At 35.8% G+C, this 12,398-nt stretch overlaps 1 protein-coding gene across 7 annotated transcripts in view; it reads left to right on the top strand.

Moving 5' to 3' along the window:
* znf385d (zinc finger protein 385D) overlaps nt 1-12,398 on the top strand; it is a 279,058-nt gene that overhangs the window by 44,371 nt on the left and 222,289 nt on the right. For 5 of the 7 annotated variants that reach the window (XR_011190740.1, XM_069195074.1, XM_069195076.1 and 2 more), the window contains exons 2-4: nt 305-424; nt 1,942-2,013; nt 5,256-5,517. Coding sequence is in view for 6 of the 7 variants with exons in the window: in XM_069195074.1 (XP_069051175.1) it covers nt 5,265-5,517 (253 nt within the window). In the remaining variant the exon portion in view is untranslated. Of the gene's footprint in view, nt 1-304; nt 425-1,941; nt 2,014-5,255; nt 5,518-12,398 lie in introns of those variants that run through there. The other 2 variants (XM_069195071.1, XM_069195072.1) reach the window with 2 other exon arrangements.

The following is a 12,398-nucleotide window of genomic DNA, read 5'->3' as shown; positions in this document are numbered from 1 at the left end:
CAAATGGCATGGCTGTAAACTCATACAACTCAAAAGGGCTTCGAAATGCACTATATTTCTTTGATTCCCCCGACGGTGGGACTTCCAAAAGCCCTTACAGAGATCAAGTGGCCAACCAGATCACTGTCTGTCTCTTAGTTGCTTCTTGTCCATGGGCAGGGTCCTTAGCACTTCACCTGTCCTGCTGGGCTGTGCAGCTTCCTAGTTCTTTTCCACATGGCTGCCCTGCGTACTGTCCCTGTTGTGTTTTGCCTGGCAGCATGGCAAATTCCCTCTTCTGTCCACTTTCTGTCTGCCTGCACAGCTCATCCCCAGATCTGCTAGTGAGCCAGGTGCATTCCCAGTTCCTCGCCTGTCTGCTTGCCTTCACCTGGAGATAGCGAGTGGATTCCTTATCCTGATGTACAAATGTGACGTCCTCCAGGTCAGTGCCAGCTATACAGAAATTAATTAGTACAAATTAATATATTGCACACTGTGTATGCAGAATTTGAAGGTGTTTAATAATCTCTAAGTAGGTATCTTAAGCATATTTATTGTTTAAAATTAAGGTTTGCTCTTTAATATTTTCAACAGAAAATCATGTTTACCTGGTACATCCAATTGAGATTATTTTGTTGACCTTATTACCCATTGTAATTCTAGTCATTAGGTGTTGCACCCACAGAATTGTCATATAATTTTTAAAGCTTTTCAGTGAGCCAGTTAGATTTCTCTACTGATTTATTATTTCATAATTTGTATGTGGAGCACGGTCCTATGGATGAGAAACCTTTTCCTGAATAAGAATGGGAATCACTGACGTATCCAAGTTGTTAAAATATGTCTAAACTTATAAGCCTGTATTGTATGATTAAACTATGGTAGCCATATTTTAAACTTTTTTCAGGTACTGTACTGTAATTACACATTTTCAAGATATTAGGAATATAGCATTTGAGATATCAGATTTCAGCAGGGAGTCTCTATTTTAAGTTGCTGTTGATAAGGATGCATTTTGGCTCTCAGTAAATATTTTCATTCCCTGCAGTACATCAAATATATTTTTCCCAGTTTTGAAAAGTGTTACTGTCAGCTTTGGATTGAGCTGTGACAGTTAATCTAAATTACTATAGGGGATTTGTCTTGAAGTGCCTCAGAGCGATTATACTTGATTACAAGGCAGTGAAACTCAGTACAAATCACAACTTTTCTCTTCCAATAACTGATTTGCAGCTTACCGCTTAAAATAGACTGGTAATAGGGTATAATTGAACTTATGCCAAAAATTGTGAAAAAGCCTATTAAAAACACTGAGTAGGGTTTTCGAGCAATTGTAGATGAGTCTTTTTAGCTTCTATATTCAGGCATTATAAGACTTGTAACAACCACCTTACTTAGATTTTTATTAATATTATACTGAATTATTATTATGCACTCTCCTTCTCCTTTCCTCCCACTGATAAAATTCTGTCTCCTCTTGTATTAATGCCTGTCTCTCAGCCATCTCCTAATGGGTGCACTCCCATCAACTCCAGCTAAACATCTCCAAATCTGATCTCATTTTCTTCCTTTCCTCTTTTTCTACTTCTGATGACCTATCCATTACTATTTTTCTTGAATACTACCAACACCTTTTTCCCCCTCAATTTCTAGTTCAGACCGTGATACCTTCCCTAACTAATGGAACTCCCTTCTGGCTGGTCTCTAAACCGTAGTTATTTGCCATCTCAAATTCGCTCAGAATTCTGATGCTTGCCTGGTCTTCTCTTTCATTTCTTTCATGCCACTTCTTACATGTTACCTTACAGACAAATTATTAACTGTTTGATAGACGTTGTTTTCACTCTGCTCTGCACTTCTAATATTTAATTTTGAACTTTTTTTCAAATTTTTAATTGTTTTAAATGTTTTAGTTTTTTTTCTTCATTTTTTTATAACTCTTTCCTGGGGATTCACAAGACTTGACTTACAGTACACGAATCTGACTTTACGTAAAAACCTCCCATGGATCCTATAATAAAATTCAGAAAGGTAAGGACGGTTTACAATGCATGTAAGTATTGGCAATGTATAATATAAAATGGGGTCTATAATTATTCTAATTATAGGCTTTGAAATGTTTTTTTTAATTTAATGTTTTTTTCATTTCTATTCCCCCATACTAGAGAAGCTTCCTGTTTCTCTCTACTGTCAGGGACTGCTAGCTTCTGCTCCATTCTTTCTTGCTCTGTACTCCATCCGTGTTTAGCACACACACCTCATAACCATTAAAGGATAAGACACATTGATGAGAACTACTGTACTGCCCTGCAGACTTGGAGCATTACAAAGAGTAGGGACTATATCTCTTCCATTCTTGGTTCTTGGTCATCTTATCTGTGAAGGACAAAAGGATTAACAAAGGTGTAATGAAGGGGTTCAGTGCCTTGTGTGTGTGTGTGTGTGTGTGTGTGTGTGTGAAATAGCACAGCGGTTAAAATGTCACTGAGTTTGCTGAAACAGCAGGCTAGTCTTGCTGTGAAATGAGGTTCAGTCAATGAACAGTGATAAGTGGAGGGATCAATAATGAAGTGACTGCTGAAAAGCAATTAATGACAACAAAGTTATGTCAGTCCTTGAACTAGTACTGCGAAAAGTAGGCCATATATTAATGGAAAGCATTAACAAGATGAAAGACAGCTCGTTACATTTCCCGTAGCTGGTTGTGGAAATGATTAACACTATTAGTATTCATGTTAAAATTATATGAAGCAAATAGGGAAGTGAAAAATGCTTATAGCCTTTGCCCTTACCTACTCCATAGATAGTTGAGGCAGGATAAAGAGTGTGTAGTCTTTGCATTGTCTGAGTATATAATTAACCAATCTTCTACAACTTTCCACCCATGTTATAAAATGTTTAACAGTTCTTCTAATAGCACAGAAATTCACAATTCTTAATGCAAATGTAATTCCACAGTATGTATAGTAATATTCCAAATTTTGGAAAAAATGCCTTATATTTGTATTATAAAGTCTTGAAGTATTCATTTATTTGTTGTTATATCTGCACGATTTGTTTTTTCAAATAGCACAATTCTGTCCACAGTTAATGCTCCAACTTCACTGAATCTGGCTCCTGGGTTTGAATCCAGACTTGGGTGCCTTCTATTTGGAGTTCATATGTTCTCTCAAGCCCCAAGGTGACTGATAATTGCTGGATTAGGCTTCAGCTCTCCTGCAACTTTTAGAATAAGTGACTGTTGAAAATGGATAGATGAATATTTAAACTGATTGAAATTACAGTATAATTTGAAATATTTTAAAGAATACCGTTATGTATCAGTTAGTAGGCTGGAGTTTATTTTATGTAATAATTTTTAAAAACGAAAGATTAGAAGAAAACAGGGCAGCCCTGGTTAGAGTCTTTGTTCAAGTGGCAATAAAAATATGTTTATATGGGTTATACTATGAGGAAATGTAATGGCTAAGGTATAATGAGGCACTGGATTGAACAGCAGTGTCTGCTCAAATCAGGTTTAAGATTTAGGCTGCACGCCAAATTGAAACCAATAGCACTGTTCCTCATTTTTAATATTTGAATAAGTCACAATGGGTATACATTTCCAGAAATCATTTAATGTTTTCACTTGTTGCATTTCACCTCTCTTCTCAGTTCACCTTGAAATAACAGAACAAAGAACATTTTCAATTATGCTTATCCAACGCTGTCAAAGCTTGAGAACAAATCCTTTAAAATGGCTTTCCGAATTTTTTTTTTAAATAGTACTGTACATTCTTTAGTAATTCAGGTGGATAGCTGCGTCAGAATGCATAGGCTGCAAAGGAACGAGTAATAGGTTTATTCCACGCTGAAAAAAAGAAGAAAGAAAACACAACGTTTCGGCCGTGGAGCTTTCTTCAGGTGTGATGGCCTGTGTGATGACACCTGAAGAAGACTCCACGGCCGAAACATTGTGTTTTCTTTCTTCTTTTTTTCAGCATGGAATAAACCTATTACTTTTTTCTGTACATTCTTGGATGTGTCCAGGAAGTGGTATAAATAAAGAATTTTACTGAAAGAGAACTGCATTATTTCTTACATGCACTGATCGTTTTCTGGGCCATTAGTTTTCAAAAAGATAGCTGCCACCCTGTATTGATTAAGCCTTGGAGCTAGAGCTGCAGTCTATAACATAACCAGTGCAGCTGCCATTTGCCCACATGAGAAGTAAGGCATCTTCTTATTAATCCAATCTGAAATAAGATACCCCAATACGTTTGCCATAAAAATCAATGCTTTATGTAACCTTCTGGGGTTTTATATATTTCTGAATGGTACAGTATTTGGACAGGTTTGTATGGGACATCCTTTCAAGAAAGTCTATCACTATTTTTATCATCTGGCTCAGTAGGTCCAAAAATATGCAGTGTGTTTTTTCTTCTGTTTCACATTCTTAAAAAAAAGAACTTGTTGATTTATACATTTGTGAATCTAAGTAGTTTTTCTAGGACACTTTTTGTAGCATGGACCATGTTTCACATTTCAGCCCTCTGACTAAAACTTCTGCCCTCTTCTGTAAAAGAAATAATATTGATTTTTAATATATGAATAAATAATCATCATTTTGATTAATTTGGAAATAAGTAATCCCAATTTAATTTCAGAACTCCCCTTTACATATTTACTACATTTGAATTCAGAAAGAAAACTGAGGTAAAAAAATAAAACATTGAAAATATTTTTAAAAAATGAGATATGGTTTGTTTAAGCAGTAAAACATAAAATATCTTGCTTAATAAGAAGATTACTCAATTTCACAAGACCAAAAAGCTTTATTTTAAAGCACCTGGCAAAATTACCATCTTCTCTTCAGCCTCAAGACAGTAATGTTTGCTTCTTTGTCTAGGTAGTGAGTTACATAGTTTTTCTCCTACACATGTAATAGTTATTTCTAAATTGGTAAAATCCATGCACTACTGTATGTACAATTTACCTCTTAATGTCTTTGTGCCGTTTTACAGTTAGTTCAGTCAACCAGCCCCATTGTAAGGTAAATTGTACACTGTACTGTTTTTTTTACATACATTCAGTTAAACTCAATAAGAGGAACAAAATGGCTTATAGTATTTTAAATAATTTGAGACAACTAAAATTCATTCTGTTCATTCACATATCAAACCTAACCTTCAACCATGGTACTATTAAAAAATGGTACTATTTTTCTAATAACATGCAAGTAATTGACGTGGAAGGGTTTGTGCTGTGATTCTCAAGGGATTATTTTCTTTCAGGTTTAAGGTATGAAGAGTCCCTGTGCCTTAGAAAATGACAGAATGGCACTGGAGTATGACAGCAGACCTTTAGGTGAGACAAGCACCAAAACCATGAGCAATACAGGAGCAGAGACAGAGGATAAGCAACCCAGTCTGACCCTGTGTGAACTGTGTAACATTCAGCTGAACTCAGCCGCCCAGGCGCAAATCCATTACAATGGGAAGTCTCACATTAAAAGAATAAAACAGCTCAATAACGGACACATTCCAGGTGACGAAGGTAGGACAAATGGAATTTACCTGATGAGGGCATGTTATGTTTTGCATGTTTTTGTTGAGTTGTAATGGACAGAGGAAGGTGAACCATTTTGGAATTAAAAGTGGTGTTAAAGTTTTAACTCTCTAAAAGATTAAGATAACTACTTGCAGATGTCTGAATCTAACCTATTCTTTCACATTCCATAATATGAAGTGCTAAATCTTAGTTGATACTTAATGCTGTTATTTTCTTTGGGCACACTATTTTTATTCTAAACAATATTACAGGTTTACTGTATTTGCCAGGACTTGTTTAGTTACTGATTGACCTTGCCCATCAAGCATTAAATTGTATTTTTAAACATAATGCCTGTAAATTATAAGATCTGTATGTATTGAAGTAGCTATTATGATTTGATGTATACACCTAGAGTAAAGTGTGTAGGTGGTAGTACAAGAGCCTTGCTGTGCATGGTCTCTTAAGAGTAATGTTTGCTTTACCTTGAAAGGTTAAACACTGTGATCAAACTAAAAGAAATAAGACATAAAATAATCATGGAAATTACAACATTCAGTTTATATGGCATATGAACTGTGTATTCATTATTATATGGAGAGGAAAATAGTGAATTATGGAAAGATGTTTAGTAGAAACATTTGTTAAAATGTTTTGTATCCATCCATTCGGAAAAAAAATATTATTTTCACTGTGAAGCATGGTGGCACAATGGTTTTGGCCTTGCAGCTCTGGGGTCCTGGGCTCAAGTTCTGGGGTCCTGTGAGTTGGCATATTCTCCCTGTGTTTGTGTGGGTTTCCTCCCACAGTCCAAAGACATGCTGACAGGTTAATTGGCTTCTGTAAAAAACTGGCCTATGTGTGAGTGTGTGTATTTCTGTCTGTGTGTCCCCTGCAACGATCCTATCAGGGATGGATCCTGTCTTGCGCCCAATGCTTCCTGGGATAGGATCTGGGCCAGTGTGACCTTGAATTCTATAAACAGTAATTGAAAGTGATGTGGTATAATGATGATGCTTATTATTTTTACTATATTAATGTAAAATATGTTTAAAATGCAAGAACATGCATAAATATGTACAAAATAACTTGTATAAGGTAGATGTACAGCATGAATGATTAGCACAGGAAACTGCACATTATGCACTGGGTATACCATTGGTTACACTTATTTCGGTAATGTCATATGATCTGCAATTTGATATTGTGTATTTATATACAGAGTATATGGTTCATCAAAGTAATGTTGTACACCTAGACGAAATTAGGTTTTCTATAGCAAATGTCGTGAATGTAACCAACATATTTCAGTTTTGTATTTTTCTTTGCAATTCATGCTGACGTAACATCTTTCACCCATAAAAGGGTTCAGTTTGAGTATTCAAGTATTGATTACAATATTTGCTTTAAAGAAATGGGTGCATAAAGTGTACACCATTTGTAATTCAACAATCAATGGAAAAGAGTTTATACTTTTATGGAAAGCGTTGTATCTGGAATTGAGTCTCAGAGCTTTGTGTCCTTTCTGGATATTTTGCTGGCTCACATCAACATTGCCCATTGCTCAGCTGCCTTACTTGTCGGGGATTAGTGAAGGCTGGCAGAGGTGTTATTTCAGTTATTTCAGTATAACATCTATATTTTTTAGGATAGTTCTGTCTTGTTGTGTTCACATTTTCCCTTGCACATGAAAAATCAGGCATATTTCCAAAAAATCATCTGTGGAAAAAAGTAGTGAATCCAGTAAAAAAAACAACAACTAATAATTGAAACAAAATTAAATGATTCACATGTAATTAAAATCATAGTGAATGCCAGTATGTAGAAGGCCCTGATGTCTTGTGAAAGAATCAGAGGACATCCAAGAAAATTAAAAAGAAATAGCAAATTTACACAGGATTAAATTATTTCACTTAGGGTCTGGGAAAACTGTATGACTCAGGGATCACTAGGGCAGTTGGAGAAAGATGGGATTTTAAAATTGCCTATACACTTAAAAGAAATTAATATTTAAATCTTCATACCTTGATGAGATGAATATTGGTTCTTAGTGACCATGTGTAGTAAACCTGAAAATTATAATACCAAGTGATCAGTGTATCAAAGTTACCAATTATCTTTACAGAGTCTCTACATTGACGTTTTATACACAATTACACATTGTATTAATTGACTAATTTTTTTTTATTACTGTAGATTAGTAACAGCAAAAATCTGTCAGTGTCAGCTCGGGGGTATAATTGTGATGTGTTTTTAAAAAGCAATGGGAAGTCAGCAATAAATTATTGACAAGGCCTTACAGTATATCTACTGTACATGGTGATACAGTAATATACTGTAAATGTTTTTTTTGTATTCCCTGTATCCCTGTATACTTTCAGCTGTGCTACAGAGCTATGAAAAAGGCCTTTTGTGGAGTGCAGCAAAGCAATGAATTCTGTCCCCAAACGCAGCACAAATACATCATAATTATATCTGCGAGCTTCAATATGTGCTGCTGAATTTTTTTGTTTATACAGTAATTACAAACAATAGCCCATATTTACATCTTTAAAGAAAGCCCACCCACAATATACAGAATGCAGCACATCAGCTCTAAGAGCAAATGTACATTTTAATTGCGATTTTTTGTAAACAAAACTTTGTAATCAAGTGCCACACAGACTAACACAGCAGGTTGAGAGTTTTCATACAATACTTTACTAGAAGGAGATAAAGCTCTAAAAAGACACCTGCAGACAATGCATATTACTGTAGCTATAAAATGCAAAGGGAAATTATTTCTGTGATCTGGAAGGAAATTTAGAATGGTATACCATGCAAATGCAGAAAAGCTAGGTGGTTCACATTGCTGACGGACTTGAGTGCAGATATTGCAGTGCAGTTATAATGCAGGTATTATGCTGTATAGAACATATACCCATTGTTCTTTGGTATGTACTGTAGATCCTTCATCAACAGGATAGTTTTCCTGAGGGTTTAACTGTTGTTACAACAATCACCATAAGGTGAAACTGAACCCTGCCTCTGATCAACCGGTTGTATAATGTGAACCACTCCAGCCTGGACAGACAAGGTTATGTTGGTGCTGAAAATGTATGTGTAGCAAAGTACAATATGTGTCGTTCATGTATACAGCACTGTGCGATTGGCGAACACATTTAGCCATGCCCCTCGGACCACACCTGTACCATCTACCTCATTATGATTTCTTATTGATTGCACATCTCCAGTCATTGTTTACACGTCTGCATTGTATACATTCAAACTGTTTACTTGTTTACTTGTACATTGTCTACTGTTTGTTTGTGTATTGTCTTGATGCACTGTCTGCACTTTGTGTTTCTACACTTGTTTTAACAATCGAGAGACTTTCTGTAAGTAAGAATTCCATTGTACCAGTATATGTACCGGTTACATACTGTATGGCAATAAAGTTCAAGGTCAAGTTCAACAGTAACCCATAGCAACTCAACCACTGATGCAATCTCACAATTTCACCCTCAGCAAGAATCACTTTGGTTTGAAAATACAATTTTAAGAGACCGTTAGACATTTTTTTTTTAGATGGGAGTGACATGAAGCCCCTCTGTAGACGTTCTGACACCTGCTGGTCTTGGCAGGATGTGTGTCTCTCCACTGTCATTAGGCACTGTTCAGGATAGTGATAGGGATCAAGGATGAAAGAAACCATTATCATTTTATTTTAATTAGTTACATTTATAATAGTATATGTTAAAAGTGCCATAAAGAAACTTTTATACGGCAACATAATACTGTTTCAAACAATGATTTTCCCGGTTCTGTTTAGTATAATATTGTTTAGCAAACTTAAATTAATTAATTTGCATATTCTTAATATTCGTTTAAGACATTTTCTTCTAATATTTATCCTAATATTATTCTTTAATAAATTTGAGCACCCAGAGAAAACAGACACGAACACGAGAACAACATACAAACTCCATGCAGGTCGCGCCTCAGGTCCAGAACTGAACTAAGGACCCTGTGTTGCAAGACAACAATGCTAACCACTGCATCACCATGCCACCCTATAAAGGATAATATTTTATATATATTATTTTAAACATATAGGGAGCTTACACCTTAAATATACTGTATAATCTCTTCAACTATAAATTAGAAAATAAATATCTATGATAATCCAGCAATCTATCTGATTACTGAGATATTGTAATAAAAAAACATCAACACAATATTCAATAAGTTCAAAGAACAGGGTATTTAAGTGGTTGTAGTCACAGAGCCACATCTGTCTTGACTTCAATACACACAGTCTATTTCATCTTTAAACTACAGAATGCCAGCAAAATAAGACGTTTCCTCTAGCCACACCTTGGTGGGTACCATTAAGCTTTCATTTTCAATAGTGATCCTTCAGATTTTTAAACATCAAAATCATATTGGGCCAGGTGGGGGTAAAATCACATTTATGAGTGTCAGTGTCTCTAGGTCAACAGGCAATGCTCCTTCTGCTTCAGACAAAGTTGTCTTCAGTTTTTTCCATTCAATTGTTGAAATAACTCCTTGTACTTGTAGTTTTGCCATTCATCAAAACAGACTTTTGGATCCTATAAAATGGTGGTCATGGTTATTCCTACTAATGGCAGAGTGCATTCTTTGTATGTCTTGGGAACCTTTGCATGGAGTCTTGCTCAGTGTTTTCAATGCATGCCTTATCAGAAAACACGAAGACTGGCTGGATCCTCCTTAAAGATTTCTAGAAACTGCTGACTGAATTCTTTCCACTAGTCCAAATTTGAGTAGCAAGTGACCTGTGACCTATTTTTTTGTGGGTGAGCTTCATAGCGCCTCGATGGAACCTGCCAACCTTTCTTGCTGTCTCATTTATACTGATGCAATAATCTGCATTTCTTAATTTCTTAACCCAGGTGAGTGTGTCATCTACAATCAACAGGGCATGCAGACCTCAGGTCATCTTCAAGAAACTGACACCCACTCATGGACTAAGCTACTTTCTGCTCTTTGATCTATAAGGTTCATATACATTAACATGTAAAAGTTTCATGCAGGTAAATACAGGATGCATAGGCAGGCAGATTCATTACAGATTAAACTTAATTTTAGAAAAATGTAGTTTGCCTTGTTTATGTAAGGGAGTTGTGGAAAATAATAATATTATGGTAAGCATGTGTTAGAAGGTGTACTATAGGGAAAGGACATTGTAGTTGATTTCTTGCTCTCAGCATCTAAGCAATAAAAAGGCAAACTAGGTTATACTGTATATAAAAAAAGTATATTAGTCAAGATAATATACTGTAAACTGAAACTATACACAGCTCTAGTTAGACCACCTCTTGAGTATAATGAAAGCCACTTTCAAAGCAATAGAATGGGACTTTTTAACACAGGCAGTGAGACAGTTACAAATGCATGGAACAGATCACTGTAGTCTAGAATCATAGGTTATTAGTTTATAACTTAACTGACACTTTTTATCCAAAGTGACCTATATTTGTACTCATTTATATAGCTAAGTGTTTTCTAAAAGAAATCTGAGTTAAGTACCTTGTTCAAGCACTGCCCCACCAGGGATTTGAACCACAAACCAAACCACATACCTCTAGTCCAGGGTTATGTCTTAACTTCACCATTACTCTTCTCTGATGCCGTGATGCTTGAAGGCTTAGTGCAGTGCTAAAGTCACTTAGTGTTGAGTGTAGAGCAATGATATGTATGTGTTATTCTCCTATATCTTTTATTATATTGTTTAAAACCTACTGTAGCTATAAAATATTACTTTTAATAAATATACAGTATATATGTGTTCTTTCTTATGGGGAATTTCTAGTGTAAGGCTTGCTATATTTTAAGAGTCCCCAAACAATAGTATACTAAAATGGAATGAACAGAGAAAAATCTGAAGAATGCCAGATGATGTGAATGTCAGATGAAGAATTTCAATAAAGCTGTTATAAACATAAAATTATGTTTGATTGTTTCGCAGGGCAAAGAGTGCATAATCTCACCTAATACATACTTATAAAGCTAAAGTGGTTGCTATTACAGGCCTGTCCTGCAGATGGCAATGGTGATGCATCAGTTCTGTTCAGGGTTTAAGTTGGTGTGTTAGGTCAATGGAGGTCCTTCAGTGTATGAACCCATGTTTTTCATGTTTTGTTCTTATGCACTGCACACAGTACTGCTGCAGAAGACATGAGTAAATCTCTCCAGTTAGACAACAGTACTCTACTAAATAGACTAATAATACCATCTTCTTTTTTAAGGTACGTACAGTAGTGTTGGGCTGTATCTGAAGCTAAGGCTGGGTGGGTAAAAGGGAACCATTGTTTAAACACTGGAGAGTTTAAAGAATCCTAAAAAAAGGTGAAAGCTGAGCAAACAAATTGTTGGGGTATGTGTCAATGTGTGATTCTTCCAGGGTGAGCCCTGACCTATGAAAGCTGAAGCATGAAGTAAGATGATTTACATAAAAACAGAATCATGCATCAGAATTCTTAAAGACTCATGTTCCTAAGCCTATAAAGGAGAACATACAGATACAGTACAGCCATCTAGAATGTGCAGTGCTGCACCTGCAGGTTAGCTGTGCTGTAGCGTGATGATTGGTCAAAGCCCAAGTGCAGGTCTCAGTACGCTCTTAAAGATGTTATTGGAAATCCTTCAATGGCAGGAAGGGAGATCTGATGCAGGCAGGGAAAAAGACAGTCCTTGAGGAGCTCTTTGCTCCCAGCAAAAAATAAAGGGGGAGAGGCTTGTAAGTTGACACTGTAAAAATGATTCAAGAAGCAGGAAAAATTAAAAAGGGAAAAGGCGAGGAAAAATTGACCAAGAAATAAATGGGGAAAAATGAGGCTTTGAAGGGGAATCCACTGTAACACTGC

Source organism: Lepisosteus oculatus, chromosome 10, assembly GCF_040954835.1.
Source record: "Lepisosteus oculatus isolate fLepOcu1 chromosome 10, fLepOcu1.hap2, whole genome shotgun sequence".
In the NCBI taxonomy this organism is placed as follows: domain Eukaryota; kingdom Metazoa; phylum Chordata; class Actinopteri; order Semionotiformes; family Lepisosteidae; genus Lepisosteus; species Lepisosteus oculatus.
Note: the sequence above shows the minus strand (reverse complement) of the source record. Positions and strands in the feature narration are given on the sequence as shown.